At 50.6% G+C, this 17,131-nt stretch overlaps 1 protein-coding gene across 2 annotated transcripts in view; it reads left to right on the plus strand.

The window, feature by feature from the left end:
• The first annotated feature begins 6,693 nt into the window (after positions 1 to 6,693).
• Positions 6,694 to 17,131, plus strand: part of TNFRSF11A (TNF receptor superfamily member 11a) — a 48,901-nt gene continuing 38,463 nt past the window's right edge. For both annotated transcript variants that reach the window (XM_037156422.2, XM_037156423.2), the window contains exon 1: positions 6,694 to 6,838. In XM_037156422.2, coding sequence (XP_037012317.2) covers positions 6,764 to 6,838 — 75 coding nt within the window. In that variant the 5' untranslated portion in view covers positions 6,694 to 6,763. The remainder of the gene's footprint in view (positions 6,839 to 17,131) is intronic.

Genomic DNA, 17,131 nt, shown 5'->3' on the forward strand with positions numbered 1-17,131 from the left:
TTTTTAAATCATTGAACAGCTAAAGTGTGGGTAGCTGGATAACCCTGCACCGTATTTTTGTTCTCTAGTAAGTGAGTTGTTAAGCACGCCAGGCACGAGCTACCCAAAATTAGAAAGCAGGGAAGTGGGGGTGAGCGGTGATGCAGCAGCCATTCCAGGTGGTAACTGGGAGGAAAAAGGGAGGAAGTGGACTCCCTTGTCATAGGGGAGAAAGCAGAGAATAGATACGTTTGGGGGTAAGTTGGTCGATTTAGTGGTGGGAAGGTTAGGGGGTTTCCATTTAATTCCTCGTATGTTTTCTCAGTGAAATGTGAAGCAAAGACATTAACTTGATTGGCATCTAGAGAGTATTGCAGGTTGGAGGAGAAAGAAGGTAGATAACGTTCCCTTCAAGAATGGCAGAGGGGATTACTGAGTGACTTGTAAGGATGCCCAGCAATTTTGACAACCCAGCTGGGAACCGTAATTATGAATGGAGAGAGAACCAGTTCACGTGATTTTCCCCCCTCCAGCTATGATCAGCTCTTACGAGCTTAGCAGGGAAAGGCTTGTGTTGGAGTTGCTGGGACCCAATTAGCGTGAGCTGAAGAACAGGTGGAGAGGCTGTGATCCGGGCGAGGCACCTGAAGACAGATGGCGCGTTTCCATGGGCCAGCGGGTGGTGAGGAAGGGTTCGGGGTTCAGTTCTTTAGGGGGGGTGTTCAGAGGCACTGGAGGGTAAGAGCTCGGGTGAGAAAAGCCTGGGTTCCTGCTGCGTGAGGTGAAGGGCTGCAGTCATGGCTTAGCCTGGCCCTCTGGACAAGCGGGTGGTGCTCTGAACTTGAGGTATGGGGGCTGGGGGGCATCTGTTCTCTGCAAGTCACAATCTTTCTGGTCCTAGCGGGAAAGGGTCGAGTTTCTCAGAAGGATGATTTTAGCTGAGGTGTTTGTTAGGTCCTCCCTACCGAGTGGGGGCTGTTCTCTATTCCTAGTTAACCGAGATTTTTTATCATGAATGGCGTTGGCTTTTGTTAAATGCTGTTTCCGTATCTATTGATATGGCCATGATTTGTCTTCTTCAGCCTGCTGGTGTATTGCATTAACCAAGTTTTGGATGCTGAACCAGCCCCACACCAAGGATGAATCCCACCTGGTCATGTATAGGATTCTTTTTATACACTGTTGGAGTCCATTTGCCATTATTTTGTTGAGGATTTTTGCATCTATGTTCATAAAAAATACTGATCTTCAGTTTTCTTCTAATCGCTTTGTACTGGCTCTGATGTTTAGGGTAATGAAATCCCATAGAATACATTCTCTGACCACAGTGAAATGACAAAAAAAAAAGTGTAACTAGAAAATAAAATATGTTGGAAATGAAGCAGTGTGCTTCTATGAGAAACCACAGGTTATGGAAGAAGTGGCAACAAAAATCAAAAAAACATTTTTATCAAATAAAAATTCAAAAAGTTCAACACTTGTCCGATGACTCTAAAGCCATACTTAGCGGGAGCTGCACATACAGGTTCACGTGCATAGATCGGAAAGGCTTCAGGTCAGCTGTCTGATGGCCATGTCAGGAAGTCTGGGAAGAAGTGCAAAGTAAGAAGCAGCAGTAACATCAGAAATTAATACAACAGCCTACAGTGGAGAAGATTAAGAAAGCTGGAAACTTCATTCTAATCAATTGAACGGACAAACTTGATTAAATCCCAATAAGACTCAATCAAGCAAAAGAGAAGGCATAAATTACCAATGTTAGAAACAAATAAATCTCTACAAACCTTATGGTATTAAAAATATAGGAGATGGTGAATAACTAACTATACTGATAGAGTAGAAGTTTAGATCGGGGTGTCAAACTCATTTTCCCCAGGGGCCACATCAGCCTCGTGGTTACCTTCAAAGGGCTGAACGTAATTTAATGACTGTGTGCATGTACCTGCTCCTTAACTAGGGGCAAGGAGCTCGGTGCTGCCACCAGGTAGAAACAAGGTGCCGGGCCGAATAAAACCAGGTGGAGGGCCGGATTCGGTCCTCAGGCCTTGTGTTTGCTACCTGTGGTTTAGATAGATAGAATGGACATATTCGTATTTTTTAAAAAAATAACTACAAAAACAAGCTACCAAAACCAACATGAGAAAAACCAAAATCCCCGTAGTTCCGTATTGGACAAGTTGACCTTGTCGTTTAAAACCAGGCCACAAAGAAACCCCAGCACCCAGACAGCTGCATCTCTGAATTCCACCAAGTACAAGTCCTCACCGTGTGTCCCAGTCTCGCCCAACAAAACTCTAACGCCGAAACCTGACAACTCCCAGTTCAGAGAAGTGAACGAACACAGACGTGGAAACTCAAACTGAGTGGTAGCAACCTTAATCCACGAACATAACCCTCATACCCTTCCAGTGAAGGGGAAGGTGTTGCATAAACTGTGATATATTATTACTGAAATGCAGCACTGTTCAGTGATGACAGGGATGACTCATCAACGTAATACTGAAAAAAAACATACACAAAGCAATACACACTCCATGTTGACTGTTCACATGAAGTCCAGGAACCAAACTGATCAGCGGTGTTACCATTAAATCTACCAGGGAGGAAGAGAGCAGTGACCAGGAGAGAGCACTGGGGGGCTTTGTGGTGCAGGTGGTGCTCCACTTCATGGTCTGGGGGCTGCCTGCATGTGCATTTTCACTTGATGACCACCGAGCCATACACTTTATGTAAGTTATACTTCCATCAACGTATTTTTAAAAAGAAACTGCCCGGTCTGGGCTGCGGTCTGCTGAGGCCAGTTTGAACTTGGCTGTTCGGGAGGAAATGCTTTCCATCAGCGTGGGACAATGCTTGTTCTGCAGTTCAGAGATTGATCTGCTTTGAACACTGAACCTGTAGGACTCAAAGTCTTGTCTTGGAAAGCAAGTGAGATGGGTTTCCTGCATGTTCCATAAATATTTCATGTTGTTTTTGGACGTCATTAGGAAATAGTACTGAAATCTTAATTTATCTCCGGATGAACACTGCTTTAGCAATGCCTCACTTTGGTTTCAAAAGCGGTTTATAGGCAAGATGAGAGAAAGAGCTAAACACGAAAGGATAGATAATAAAAACATTGTACGTTTTCACTGAACAATTTGTAAAGTCTTATGTTCAATTAAAAGTTGACATTTTTAGGTATTCCCTTTCGCGCTGTGCCCAGTGACAGTAACTATTTTTATATCACCATGTGAAAAAAATTACATAAATTGATGGATTGTCATGCTTACTGGCATGTCATTAATGAGGTCCTGCCTCTGTTTGGGGTGCTTAAATGAAGACTGTTAAAATGCAATATAATACCAGCTGTTCCCTAGAACCAAAAACGATTGCCACACTTTTATGTTACCTTTTTAATTCTGAAAACTCGAGTTCATGCAGAAGAGGGGAGCGGTGGGGATTTCCAAGGTGAGGTGCACACTAATCATGAAAAAGGGATTTTAAAATAAACCTGTAATTCCTGTGTTTGTGCATACTTTGTTTTAGCCCAGTACAAATAATTCATTATCAGTGGAGTGCTTTTTATGAAATTGAAGACTTTTAACTTCAAACAATAAATACTATTGTTTGAAATGCATTTTACTGTTATTACATATAACCAAATTTAATTATACATGTGCTTATACATGTGGCTGGATTTTTCATCATAAGTAACATTTAAACTAGTTTCCCTAAATGACAGGTTTAGATACTGTGTGTTCATCCTTCACTTCACAGAGAAAAATATGTAATTTTTTAAAGTTAAACTGCTTTTTTTAGAAAGTGGATTTAATATGTTGACACGGGCATTCCGTTTGTCAAAGTGCTTCTAAAACCAGCACACTCACCTCCGGGGCTTTCCAAGCAGAAGTTTTAAATCCCCTGATCTTTTTTTAACAAAGGAGAGGGTGATGTTGGAAGTGTGCCAGGAGCAGGCCGTGGCATTTTCACGAGGGGCCACGGCGAACGTCCAGTTCCTGTTAGCGAAGGCACGATCCCGTCCACCTTCTGCACCGCCGCTCCTCCACACGCAAGGGGACGACAGACAGGCCGGGTCACTGCGCGTTCCTCCGCCTGCGCACAGAACCGTCCCTTTCCTTCCTTAGTTTACTGAGTTTTCCCCTCTGGACCATTCACGCGGCTGCCTGTTAAAATGCAAAAGTACTTTTTTTTCCATGCAGATGAAATTTAGAAACACCAAGAGTAAAAATTAGTAGTTTCTCCTTTCCCTTTCTGCATTGCATCTGATACTGAAATATTTGGTGTTTAGTGAGGTGAGACGCACAGCGTGAGCCAGACGGCCAGGCCCCGCCTCCCGGCCCTGCCGCCGACTGCCAGGCGCGCCGGGCAAGCCACCGACCTCTGTGCTTCAGTTTGCTCCTCTGTAAAATGGGACTCAAACAGGATACCTTGCAAGCCCATTGTAAGGCTTAAATGAACTTGTAAGTACGCTAGTAGAGTTTACTATTATCATTGTCTTTCCAGAAATTTCTATTCATGACTACTGTTTACAAACATGGGGCAACATTTTTCTGTGACTTGCTTCTTTTACTCAATATGCAGGGTTGGGCAAAAGTAGGTTTACAGTTGTATGTGAACAGTTTATTGCTATTACATATATTATTTGTGTTATTTCATATCCTTGTGATTTATCTTTTAGGTAATGATGGCTTATAATTTAACCTACTTTTGCCCACTACATCTTTCCCAAACTACTTAACCTTCTTTAATAGCTGCACCGTAGTCTATATTGTGAGGGACCACACTTTTTCTGCCATTTCGATATTAATAAACACATTTTTCCTTGTGTGGTTTTGCAGAAATGCTAAGGTAAAGGGCCCTTATACTGTTCTCTGCACATATCGATATATTGGATTCCAAGGTATGGAATTGCTTTGTCCAAGGAGATGGGCACTTTGAAGTTTTTTCGTCAGCACCACCAGACTGCTTTCCAAAATGCTCCAAAGCGAGTGGGCAGTGCAGGCACCAGGCTGCACAGCACGGAGTTACTACCCAAAGAGCAGCAGGCAGTGTGCATGGCACCAAGGTGGGGGGTGGGGGTGTCCAAGGTTCTCACAAGCCCCGTGAAGTGGTAGAATTTTATCTGAAGGTAGGCTGTGATAAATTTATAAGTGCAGACTCGTATGACAATCCCAGTGCTGAAAAAATAAAACAAGGAGGTATATAAGGTAACAGCAAAGAGAAAATGGGATCCTAAAAATTCTTAATTGAAAAGATGAAAAAAGGAACAAAGATGGACCAGAAACAAGTAGCAAGATAAACTGAAACTCCACCACATCCACAGTCAGTCACATGGAATGCGAATGGTCTACACACTCCAAAGGTAGAGGCGGTCGTGCTGAATAAAATGAAAAAACGAGGCCAGTGAGTGCTGCCACTGGAAAGCAGGCATAGGTAACAAAGTGAGAAGAATGAGAAGTACTGGGCGGAGCTGGTGAGAACAGAGCAGTGGCTATGTCACAGATCAAAGCGGACTTCAGAGCCCGTTTTACTATTCATCAGGGACATGCAGTGATAATCACGAAAGCATCAGTGGGTCAAGAAGACATATTCCTAGATATTTATGCCTCTAATCTGGGCTTCAAAAACAGTTGGGGTGGGGGGCAAGTGGAGGAAAACACTACAAAGAAAACTGGACCAATCCACGATTATTGTTGGAAACTTCCAATTTTCTCAGAAGACAGAAAATCAGTGTGGGTATTTCAACCAGTTTAACCTAAATGACATTTATAAACCACGTCACCCTTCGACAGGGAGGGCAGAGTTTTCCCAGGCGCTCAGGGACTGTTCATTCACTAAGATACGCTGTGTGCTGGGCCAGAAAGGTAAGGCGGGTAGGTAGGTAGGTAGGTCGGTCGGTCTGTCACTCCGAGAATTCATTGCATTCTGAGACAAGCATTTTCACTCCAAAAGTTAACTGCAGAAATGAGTGGGTATGCGCGCCCGTCCAGCATCGACCTGGACCGTGAGGGAGGACACACAACTGAGAAAGGAATTACACGCGCCCCACACAGCTGGCTGGTTCTTGGCCAGGAAAGAGACCCAGCCAAGACGAGCGCCTTCTCCGGGCGAGGGACGGAGGCAGGCAGGCAGGGCGCCTGGAGGAGAGAACCTGGCCAGAGGACTTGGAAGGAAGATTTCAGGAAGCGTGCTGCAGGGATGCCGTGGTGATCTTTTCACTCAGTCCACGAAGATCCTCTTCTCGTTAATTCCCGCTGCAGGGAGGCCCCGCCTGGAAGGGCTGAGCGCACCGGCTCCGGGAGGGCGGGGTGCGGGGGCTAGGCTGCCGCTGTCTCCCCGACCCCGGAAGCCTGGGGTGCAGCAGGCTGGCCCGTGGCTATGAACTTAAGAGACATGCAGGTCGAGTTGCAGCAAACCACGTGCAACGGCTCTTCAGCCGAGGGGAGGGTCGTCCGGGGCTAAGCCCCCCCGCCCCCTGCGGCTGCGGACGCAGATCGTCCCGCTGCCCTCACCCCCAGAGGCCGGGGGTCCCTCCACACCCCCGGGCCCAGACGCTGAGCGGACCGCCCCTCCACGCGGCGCGCCCGTGCACCACCTGGCGGGCGCAGCTCGGCCCGGCCGGAAGGGGGCGCCACGAGGGAAGGAGGGGACAGGTGCCCGGGCGGGGCGGGGCGGGGCTCGGCGCCGGGCGGGGCGGGCGGATCCCAGGCCCCAAGCTGCTGCCGCGCGGTCTGGGCCGCAGAGGCCGCAGAGCGCGGCGCCCAGCCCGCCTCTCCGCGCCATGGCCCCGCGCGCCCGGCGGCGCGGCCCGCTGCCCTCGCTGCTCGCGCTCTTCGCGCTCCTCGGGCCGCTGCAGGTAAGGAGGCCGCCCGCGCCCCGCGCCTTCTCGGGAGCTGGGGAGGCGAGGGGGCGCAGAGGCTGCCAGACGGCTTGACAACTGGACGGAGAAGCGAGAGCTGAGGATTTGGAGACAGAAACGGCGGAAACCTGGGGAGGAGGTTACGCGGGTCGGACAGTGCGAGAGGGAAAGGGCGAGTGAATAGGCTATTGGGGGCCTGCTGGACCCCAGCACTGGACACGGCGCTTGCTTGGAAAAGCCCACTTAATGTCAGGCTTTCTTGTCATTCATTTCCCCCGACGTTCCTGGAGCCCCGAAGGTCCCACGCACAGTCGCTGTGCGAAGACACAGCCCCTCCCCGCGCGAGCAGAATACGCGAGGGAGAAGCCCGAGGCGCAAACAACACCCACGTTAGGGAACCACTGCTAAGTCCGGCTCTCCGGCCCTTCGGGGCCCCCCGGGAGCGCCGGGTCGGTCCCTCCACCTGGGCGTCGCACCACCCTCCGTTTTCCTGCTCGTCTGCAGGCTAGAGCCACGCTCCGCGCGTGCCGCGAAACCGAATTGGGCGGTTTCTGCAGAACAGCCGACCCTCTCTCCCCTGTTTTTCCTGGTCCCCTTGCCCTCTCCGACTTCCCCCGCACGCAGGTCAAGGTCCACCTTTTCAGGTTCTGGCCCCGAGTAACCTTAGAATCACTTGTCTTCAGAACCCCTCGGTGATGTTAGGACAAAATACTGTTTGCAGTGGGAGAAACCAAGGTGCACGCGGGGCTTCAAGCCCGTGGGGGAGCCAGAAACGGCTCTGCGGTCCTGGAGCTCAGTCGGGTGGGGCCGGGACCCGCGGGGCCGTCGTTGGTGCCACTGGTGCCGGGCCTGCTCCCGCCCCAGTGCCCCGTGGCTGGTGGAGGGTTCAGAGTGCTGGGGGTGCCCCCGCACAAGCGCCTTCTCAGTTTGTCGCGGCCCTCTGGGAGGGATGGCCTCTACCGGACCACTCAGCTGCAAGTAAATAAAGTGAGTTACTGGTTTTCTGCCCTCGTGGAGGGGCGCTCTCGGGCGGCGAGCCCCGCACCAGGAGCGCTACGAAAACCGTGTCCGCTTGGACGTCCCTCGGAAGGGAGGGTGAGAGGGGGCGCTTTCTTTGGTCCGGCAGTTTCGGATTTCCATTGTCTGGAATCGGCCGAGGCTCTGTGACCCCCCCCCCCCGAAACTCCCCCGTGCAGACTCAGAGAGGCGTTTGCAGAACCAACTGGGTTTGGGTGAGGACAGGGGAAAAGCCAGCCTGGGCCTCACACCGTGACAGAAATAGCTCGGATGTGCTGGAGGCTGGAGCAGAAAATGCTCGCGGAGATCCCGTCTGGGATCTCGCTCCTAGCAGGGGTCACTCAACGGCTGAGGGAAAAGAAAGCCGGCTTAATTAAGAGTTCAGCAGGTTGGGCAGGGCGCTACCTTATTTGAATTAAAAACTCAGGGATCCCGTGAACAGCTAGCTACCTGCTGGCGGAAAACCTGCCCAGCTACCCAGATTTTAAAAGCATCTCACATTTTATTACAAAACTACCCACATATGCGTTAAAATGCAACACGTTGTAATAGTAACAGCAAATCCTGTCAAAACAAGGTTGTTTTTCAGAGAGATCTTTCAACAAGGGCTGTTTCCCCTCCCTTTTCCTTTTGGCCACTTGAGTTACATGCATTTTAAAATCATACCTCAACAGAAAACAGCCAAATGATACCGGCTTCTAGTTGAATGCTATTGTTTATCCCCAGTGTCCCCACTGGAAATCCACTAACCGTGACAATGGAAACGCAGTATCAACCCCCAAAGTCACTGTGGTCACAAGCGCCCCACGGGTTCAACTACTGCTTCTTTGGCCAACCTGTTATTGAAAAAAAGGGGAAAAAGGAACTGCGTTGGCTGGCCATAGGTAGTGGTCATCACTCATGGGCAAGGCTGGGCACAGCACTTTGCATTGTTGGGGGTGGGGCGTGGGTTTTGTAAAATAGTTGGCAAACACATCTTCTAGAAAGTGCTTTATCTGCAAGTATTGGTTGCACTTGGTTTCATTCACATTAAGTGAACAGGTTTAAACCTACCTGGAAGTCTGGAAGCCTAGCCTTTGAAAACATTTCTGTGGTTCTCCCTTTGCCTGCCTGTCTTTGGGAGGGAATTTGTTTCCAGACATAAGAAGAGTGTTTGCGTACAGATAAAAAAAAAATAATGAGTTTTTATGTTGATACTTCCGCTGTTTATTCCAAGTAAGAACATACAGAAGCACACTGTTTTCGATAAGGTAACTGGTTAGACATGACTGTGCTTATTGCCAGTGACCCCAGACCTAAGCGTACATTCATTCACACCCAGGCCGAATGTGCGGGATGTCACACACTGGGTTGGTGAGAAGCAAGAGATGTGGCCGCGTCCTCACAGGCCACACCGTCCAGGGGAGAGGACAAGATGGGGGAGGCCATAACCATAAAAGAGCAGCTCTGACAAGAGACTCTGGGAGAGTGGTGGAGAGCTCGTGGGAGTGAGTGTAGCCGGAGGAATCAGGGAGGGCTTCAGGAGGGAGGTGTTTCTGAAGTGGGCTTTGGAGGATGGGCAGAAAATCAGGAGATGATGTGATTCCAAGAGGCAGCTGAGGAAGAAAGCTTCCTAGTCTAGAGGGTGGCAGGAATGGTTTGGGCATAAAGGACACTTGCAAAAAAAAAAAAAAAACCTCACATATTTTTATGACTTTACAGATAGCACAAAGCACTTGATTCAGGAACCCTCACCAACAGACAGGGCGTGAAACGTTTATAGTTCTTGAGATAACTCTTGTATGGCCCTTATTGAAGAGGTAAGGACACTAATCAGACACAGATAAGCTACAAGGGCCCTGGAAAGCCTGTGGGGAGACCCTGTAGAGGAAATTCCCTAAGGGTGGTGCCCTGTCTGGGCTACAGGATCGGTGGGTGCCCAGCACCCCCACGGCCTGTCCCCCTTCCCACCCCAGAGAGGAAGCTGGGGGCATGTTAACTCTTTGTTTGGGGAACCACACACACGTAGATCATGGCATTTTGTCAATAACAAATATTTCAAATGCCTCCCCCATTATTTCCTTCCCACCAGCCCTCTCCCCACCCCCGAAAACGGCTGGTGTGCAACCTGAATGCCTTCCCTGCGTTGATAAGGAAACATGCGCCTACTTTTTTCAGTTATCTACCAGAAATTGTTGCACCAGGAAAACTGAAACAATAAAGGTGAATCTTGGAAGGTCAGTAAATCGATATTTTATGCAGCCACAGAAAGGGGAGTTCCAAGCCAGGGCCTGTGTGGTGAGTGTTGTTTTAAGAAGGTGCTGTGGGAACTCTATCTGCCAGGTCAGTGTTAAAATCCCCGCCCCCCCCCCCCCGTATTTTCCTATTTTTGAAGTTCATGGGGGAAAAAAATCAGTGTTTTTTTCACACGGTGTGTCCTGTGCACTGGGAGTGCTGGCTGAGCCGTTCTGGTGGCCGCAGTGGGTCTGCATCCGGCCAATGTCATCAGCTCCACAGGTGATCCACTTCCTAGGGCGTCCACCCTCTGGCCACGCAGAGGATCCTGCGGGTCTGTCTCCCTGCAGCGTCCTGCCCCCGCCCCCCCTGGAGCACACAGCGCCCCCACCCACCTCCACCCACCCAGAGCTGGCCCAGGTGGGGTTCTGCCTGCGGTGACTTTCTCTCCGGGCACCTTAAGGTTCCCCACCTGGTGCGCAGGAAACCCTTCGCCTCGGCTGCATTCCCTGGGCGGCCGTGCATGGGCTTCCTACAGGGCCCACTGCTAGGAAGACAGTTTGAGGTCAGCTCATCCTTTCTGCCCCAAATCACCGGGTCTGAAGAAACCGAGCTTGAGACAGTGAAGCAGGAGGCTCCGCCCGTCTGAAGTTCTGAGTGAGCCTTTGAGGTTGAGTGCGAGTGGTGGCGAGCCAGATGACACTGCGTCCCATATCTCTGTCCCCATTCTGAAAGCGGCTGTCAGTCTGCTTCCTGCCAGCACCCCCACCCCGCGGGCCTCCCCTCTGTCTAGGCCGTTCGTCCAGGGCCTGGCTGGCACTGCAGCTGTCACGGCAGGATCCGTCGCGGAGGGAAGCACTTTCTTTCTGAACGTGTGCTGGTAACTTCACATCCGTGTTTGCTTTGTGGGCCACGCTGACTTCCAGCTGTGGTTGATGTCTGTGGCCTGCCCCATTCAGGGCATGGCGCCCACTAGAGAGAAATAACATGGAATTTGTTTATTTCAACAAAGTGAGCGCCTACCCCACGTGGGACAGTCTGTGCCAGGCTGGGGAGCACGCAGTGCAGACATGTACGGACAGTAGGATCGCAGGACCGGGCCTGTGTGACCGGGGGCGTTTGCAGAGTAGAGTGCCTGCCCAGGACAAGGGGTGCTGTAACCGGCACCGAAGTGTCCAGAAAAATACCCCATTCTTCCCGACCAGGCAGCCTCGTGTGTCTGAAGCACATAAAGACACAAGAAAGCAGCGCTGGAGGCAGGAGTTCGAGGCAGCTAGTGCCCTGTCGGGTGGGGATACTGGCAGGGGCGGGGGAGGGGTGCCTGGCGGTGTGTTCAGGGATCTCTGACAAGCATGGCACCCTGGACTTTGTGGGCCTATGTGCCCGCAGGAAAGTGGAGGTTTTATCTGGGTACGTTGTGGGCTGTCGAGGGGTGGGTGGGGTGGGGATGTGATTAGATTGTGCATCATGGGAAAGTGGCTGGGGGGGGGTCCTCGATGGGGGGGGCGGTAAGGAGACCACTGCCCTGGTTCTGGAAGAGCTTAGTAAAGGCTTGAATCAGGTCAGCGCGGTGGCGAGAGGCCAAGCTGAGTGCAGGAGCCGCTCACAGCCGGAGGGGCTGTGCTAGGGCCCACGGTGCAGGGCCAAAGGATGTGGGCTGGTTGGACCTACTGTTAAAAAAAGAAAAAAGAAGAAAAGATGTGGTTGATGTCAGACCAAATAGCTGGCGATTTGGATTGTTTCTTTTCACAGTTTATTGAGGAGATTTCTGTCTTAGTCCCAATCAAAGTGTTGTTCAGGTTCAAGTAAAGAGGGATTTTTTTTTCCTAAACAATTATTATAATCATGGAAGATGAAGTTTAGGCTATTGAACCCCAGCTGCTTTGGATTATTTTATTGGGGGGCAGACAAAGTTTCTTAAACTCTACAGAGGTAAACAAGCTAACCGCTTGGGATCTGCAGGAAATTGGAGCACATTGGAATGCGGAGCCATTTCCTGACCAAGCGTGTCTTGACTGAAGAGGTCAGCATGCGGGCAGTGCTGTACAACGCAGGACAGGAGAGAGATAAGCAGCCAGGGATCCCAGAGGGTCCAGCATCAGCACAGGTGCAACCTGACCCTCGGTCCTCCCACACTGGCCTCAGACAGGTCCCCTGCCCCCAGCAGGAGCGGTGTTCACCTTGGACCTATAACTTGACAAAAAGCTTCGCTTGTGTAAAATACAGTTTTCCTGGTCGAGTGCATTTCCCCTTCTCTCGGCCCAGCTCCCTAATGCCTCCCCCACCCAGAGGAGCCGGAGCCTAAGCAGGAGATGCAGAGGCCCAGCAGGCACCTCGACTCAGCTGCCAGGCTTCCAGCGGGCAGGAAGAACTGGCGGCAAAAGCCACCCTTTCAGTTCATCAGCATAATAATAACTTATTACATTTCCTGTACAGTGTTGGCAGGACAAGAGCCACTTCCTCCGGCTACCAGAAATCTGAAGACTTTCCATTAAAAATGAGGAAGAAACACTTTTCGCAAGTGTGATAGTTAAACCTGGCAAATGGGAAGAGAGGATGTGTGGTGTTGCACAGATTCTATTTGGAGCCTCAGAGTTGGCTGCTTTGGGTTCTCATTGCATCCGCTAAATTAGAAAGGAACCAGTTCCCTAAGGTACTGATTTTAAACAAGTCTTTACCCAAGGGTACGTTTATTGATTTTAGAGAGAGAGGAAGGGAGAGGGGAAGGGGGATGGAGAGAGACAGACAGACATCAACGTGAGAGACATTAATCGGTTGCCTCCCATGTGTGAACCTGCAACCTTTTGGTGTATAGGATGGCGCTCCGACCAACCGAGTCACCCGGCCAGGGCTGGTATCAGCTGAAAGAAAACAACATTTGTTATTCTATGTAATATTGTTAGCAACTAACTTAAAACTGTATCCTTAAGTGGCACAAACTGCCAAACTCATATTCAGTTAAAAAAACCGTCAAAAGGCCCTTCCCTCCTCTCGACTTTGTACCCAGGGTATAAAAGCAGGGTATAAAAAAGAGCAAGGTGTAAGGCCTGTGAAACTTTCATGGCAGTTGAGGTTATCAGTTTCATTAGGAATGTTTAGCCAAGGGTTTTCTCATCTGCCCTTGCTAACCCCGGTTGCTCTTCATAATTCTCAATATTAGGAACTTGCCCAGAGCAGACTTTAACCTACCATGTTGCAATTTGACCCCATTTCCTCAAATTTGTTCTTTCATAGGGGTAAAGATCAGTTTGTCAGTGTCATCTTTATTTTAATGGTTCTATTGTTGAAGATTGCTTGCCCACAACTTCCCTTTGCCTGGGGTTATTCATTCTAGTTCCCTAACCTCTCTGTCAGCTTTTGTTTCCCTCAATTCACTGGATACTCACTGCAATTACTAGTAAAAGCCCATAAGACACAGCAGAAAGCCCGGACATTTGCCCAGACCCAGAAAGCTCCCCATTCCGGCAGGGAAGATCAGACCCCACAGTCTTCCTTGCCTGCGGTTCAGGGGGCCTAAGCTGCTGCAAACCAGGAACAAGCGAGATGCCTGGGAGCCAACACCAGGTGGAGCCAGACGGAGGCGGAGAGCTGGGCAGGCAGTACTTGCTCTGCCAGTGCACGGAGAGGGAAGGGGCCAAGGTGGGACCTGCAGAGCAGACAGGACAAGACTGTGTCCCGTCCGGAGGGCTAGAATCCAGACCTGTGAGGGACCCGGGAAGGACTCGGCCAGCTTGGGCGGTGCTGAGTCTGAGTCACGAGGGGCTGAGCAAACGAGCCGCAGGAGCCAGGACCCTGCCCTGTGCAGAGTGCAGTCCCTGGACCCGGCATCTGAAGCACCTGGGGACTTGTTAGAGATGCGCATTTTCAGTTTCCCCCTAATTCCGCACCCCCTGAATTAGAATCTCTAGGGAGAGTCCCAGAAGTCAGGTTCAACAGCCAGAGTAATTCGGACACACATTCAAGTTTGAGAACCGCTGCTGGCAACCACGGGATTCCACGGGATGGAAGGATCCTCCTGATTGAATCCTAGGATCCTAGGAAGTGGATCACCTGTGGAGCTGGTGATTCCATCAGATTCTGAGCTCTGCTCTAAGTTCCTAATAGGTGATGAACATGTATTCAAAGTGCCTGCCATTTGTTAAATCCCTCCTGTAGATGATCTCTAATCCTCACCCCTCCTAGACAGGAAGATACAAAAACTGAGGCACAGAGAGGCTAAGTAACTTGCCCATATTTGCACAGCTCATAAGTAGCAGAGCCGTCATTTCTCCACGGTGTCTGCTCCAAGTACATGGTCTTAACCCGTCACAGAATCTTCTTTGATGGTAAACTGCATGGCAGCATGGGGAGCAGAGAGGCCTCCAGGAATGGTGGTGCAGAAGCAAACCACTGCGCCTCTGGGGAAATTACGTTACCGGTGTGCACGGGTGGAGGTCTGCGCAAGGATGCCCGCTCACTGAGGGCTTTCTGTTCCCCCCTCGTGTTAAGCAGAAAGAAAAAGGCTGTGACTTTAAGGCTAGTCGACTTTGAAGTGGCTCCCCGAGTGCTGGCCGTACAAGGTCCTTGTGCCAGTTAGTTGATCCCTGAGTCAGGAGGAAGAGGAGTGTGACGGGTTGAATCATCTCTGCCACTTCCTGAAGCGAAGGCCTCTCGGGGCCCGCTCCGCACCCCCCACTCACCGCTCTGCGCCACAGACGGGCCTGTGTCTGTCCCAGATCTGTCCCCTGCTAGGCTCTGTGCTGCATGGGGTTGTGGGGGCAGGGGGGGCGACAGGCCCATGAGCCCCAGGGCCACATCCAGTGAGCCAGTGACTGTGGTTCTGTTATATTTGTTCTTAAGGTTCCTTCTGTCTTAGTATGACTGTAATTCCAGAGAATTGGGGGACTCCTGCCTTGGCCCAATGACTTGGGATTCTACTCTGTTGTGTCACAAATCTAAATCATTTCTATTACTGATGCTTTTTTTCCCCTCCAATATTTGCAAACACACTCCCCTAAGGAGTAGGAGGAAAGTTGGGATAAGACAGAGGGGCCGTGGCCAGTGTGGCTCCTGTCGTTGGAGCATCTTCCATAGACCAAAAAGTCACAGGTTCAATTTCCGGTCAGGGCGCCTACCCAGGTTGCAGGTTCAGTCCCAGCTGGGGACTGCACAAGAAGGCAGCCGGTTAATGTCTCTGTCTCTCTCTCTCTCCTTCCTGTTTCTCTAAAAGCAATAAAAAAAAAAATGCCCCAGGTAGGAATAAGAAAGAAAGATAGAGGGTCAGAACTTACAGAGCCTCTGGCTCACTGCCGGGTCTTGAGCTTTTCCTCGGAGTAGGACAGGCAGGTGCCAGGGCGTTGGAGTGGAAGACAGTAACCGTGTTGCTAGTGCACAGCAGCCAGAAGTCCTAGAAACAGATGCCCACCCCTGACAGTGGGGGCAGCACAGCCAGAGTCTTGGTCCTACACTTTAACCCATTAATATCTGATGGTCTCAAGGTTTCATAATTTAACAATGCGACCATTAAAAAGTCTCTTTCTGATGGGCTTGGGTTTTCCCTGCCCCAGCTGGGGCCCCTGTAGCCAGGCCGTGGAGGTCCTATTGATATATAAAATGACAAATGATCAGAGCACCTCATGCATAACCAGCAGGTTGTCACCGACTGTGAGGGGCGCAGAAGTGGTGGGCCCCAGTCCAGAGCATCCTCACTCATACCGGATGAAGTGGCCCTCGTCCCGTATGACAGGTGCCCCATTCCCAGGTGTGAGGGACAGGCCTCCGAGGCCAGAGCAATTGTGTTGTGTGTTACTTAGGCAGACCTGTGCTCCGTCCCGATTAGAAACAGAATTTGAGCCTGGAAAGAGGTTTCTCACCCCCCTCCCCGCTGGGAATCTCTAAGTTTGCACATAGCTGGTAGAGTCTCGCCATGTCCAAGTCTGTGCTTCAGAACTAGTAGGAAACTATTATACTCTTCTGTGAAGGGAAGTTATAAGGTCAAAATCGTCCTTCTGGAAGGATTATTCATTGATTGAACAAGAGTTTGAGCATCTGCTACATACCCAGCTTCGTCCAGTCAACTCATCACTAACGATTTGAGCATTTGTGAGGGTGCGGGAGGTAAGGAAAGTCAAGTCTCAGCCCAGCGCCTGGCAGGCATGCAGTAGATGTTTCCCAGGGGCCAGTTCCTTCTTCATGCCCACTCAAGATAAACAGCGGCTAGACCCAGAGGTGGGAGAGGCGATTCCCTCTGTGCAGCGTTTGCGCGTGTGAGGAAGTTCCGACTCGTGGTCCGTCATGTAACCTCACAGACCATCAGCATCACCTGGCAGCTTGTTAAAAATGCAGCATCTTGGACCTCACCCCAGACCTACTGAATCGGGTCTGCCTTTTAGCAAGATTTCCAGGTGGTGCTTGTGCATGGTATCGATTGAGTAGCACTGGTCTGTGAACCTGGGAGAGGAGAAGCCTCCGACTCCCGCACCTGGCCCAGTGCATTGCTCACAGGTACTGACTAAACTTGGGTGGATTGAGTTTACTTTTAAAGAATGTTTAGGCCAGTCATGGCTAAGACAAGAGGAGGTCAAGATCAACTGTGTTAAAGAAAAAAAGCAAGATGAGAGGCAAGTTCAAAGGCATCTAAGGGTAGCACTGGCTGTGGTATGTTACAGTCTTAAAAAGCAAAATAGATGGAGCATGCCTACCATGGTCACGGTCACAGTCACAGTGGAGGCAGGGGCCATGGTGTATTGTCTCCCCACCCCAGCCACCATCCATCAGTGCGGGGGTGCTCCCAGTCCTCTGCGTAGGTCCTGTGTCTGTGTTCACCGACTCAGTCCTTCAGGGAACCTGGACACAGACGTCATTCCCTTCCAGGAACTCCTAATCTGATTGGAGTCCCTGGCTGGGGCCACGTGAGGACCCAGGAAGATGTAAAGCTATGGAATAGTGCCATGCAAAAGAGGAAGTCAGGGACAGTAGAGGGTTTTGTGGGCCAGAGTCCCCAGCAAAGCTACTTGGGACGGGCTAGACATGGGTCCTGCCAGGAGGGAGGGCTGGCCTTTGGACTGGCAATGCAGATGA

The sequence above is a fragment of the Artibeus jamaicensis genome, unplaced genomic scaffold, assembly GCF_021234435.1.
Source record: "Artibeus jamaicensis isolate MK-2021 breed Jamaican fruit bat unplaced genomic scaffold, CSHL_Jam_final contig_354, whole genome shotgun sequence".
In the NCBI taxonomy this organism is placed as follows: Eukaryota; Metazoa; Chordata; class Mammalia; order Chiroptera; family Phyllostomidae; genus Artibeus; species Artibeus jamaicensis.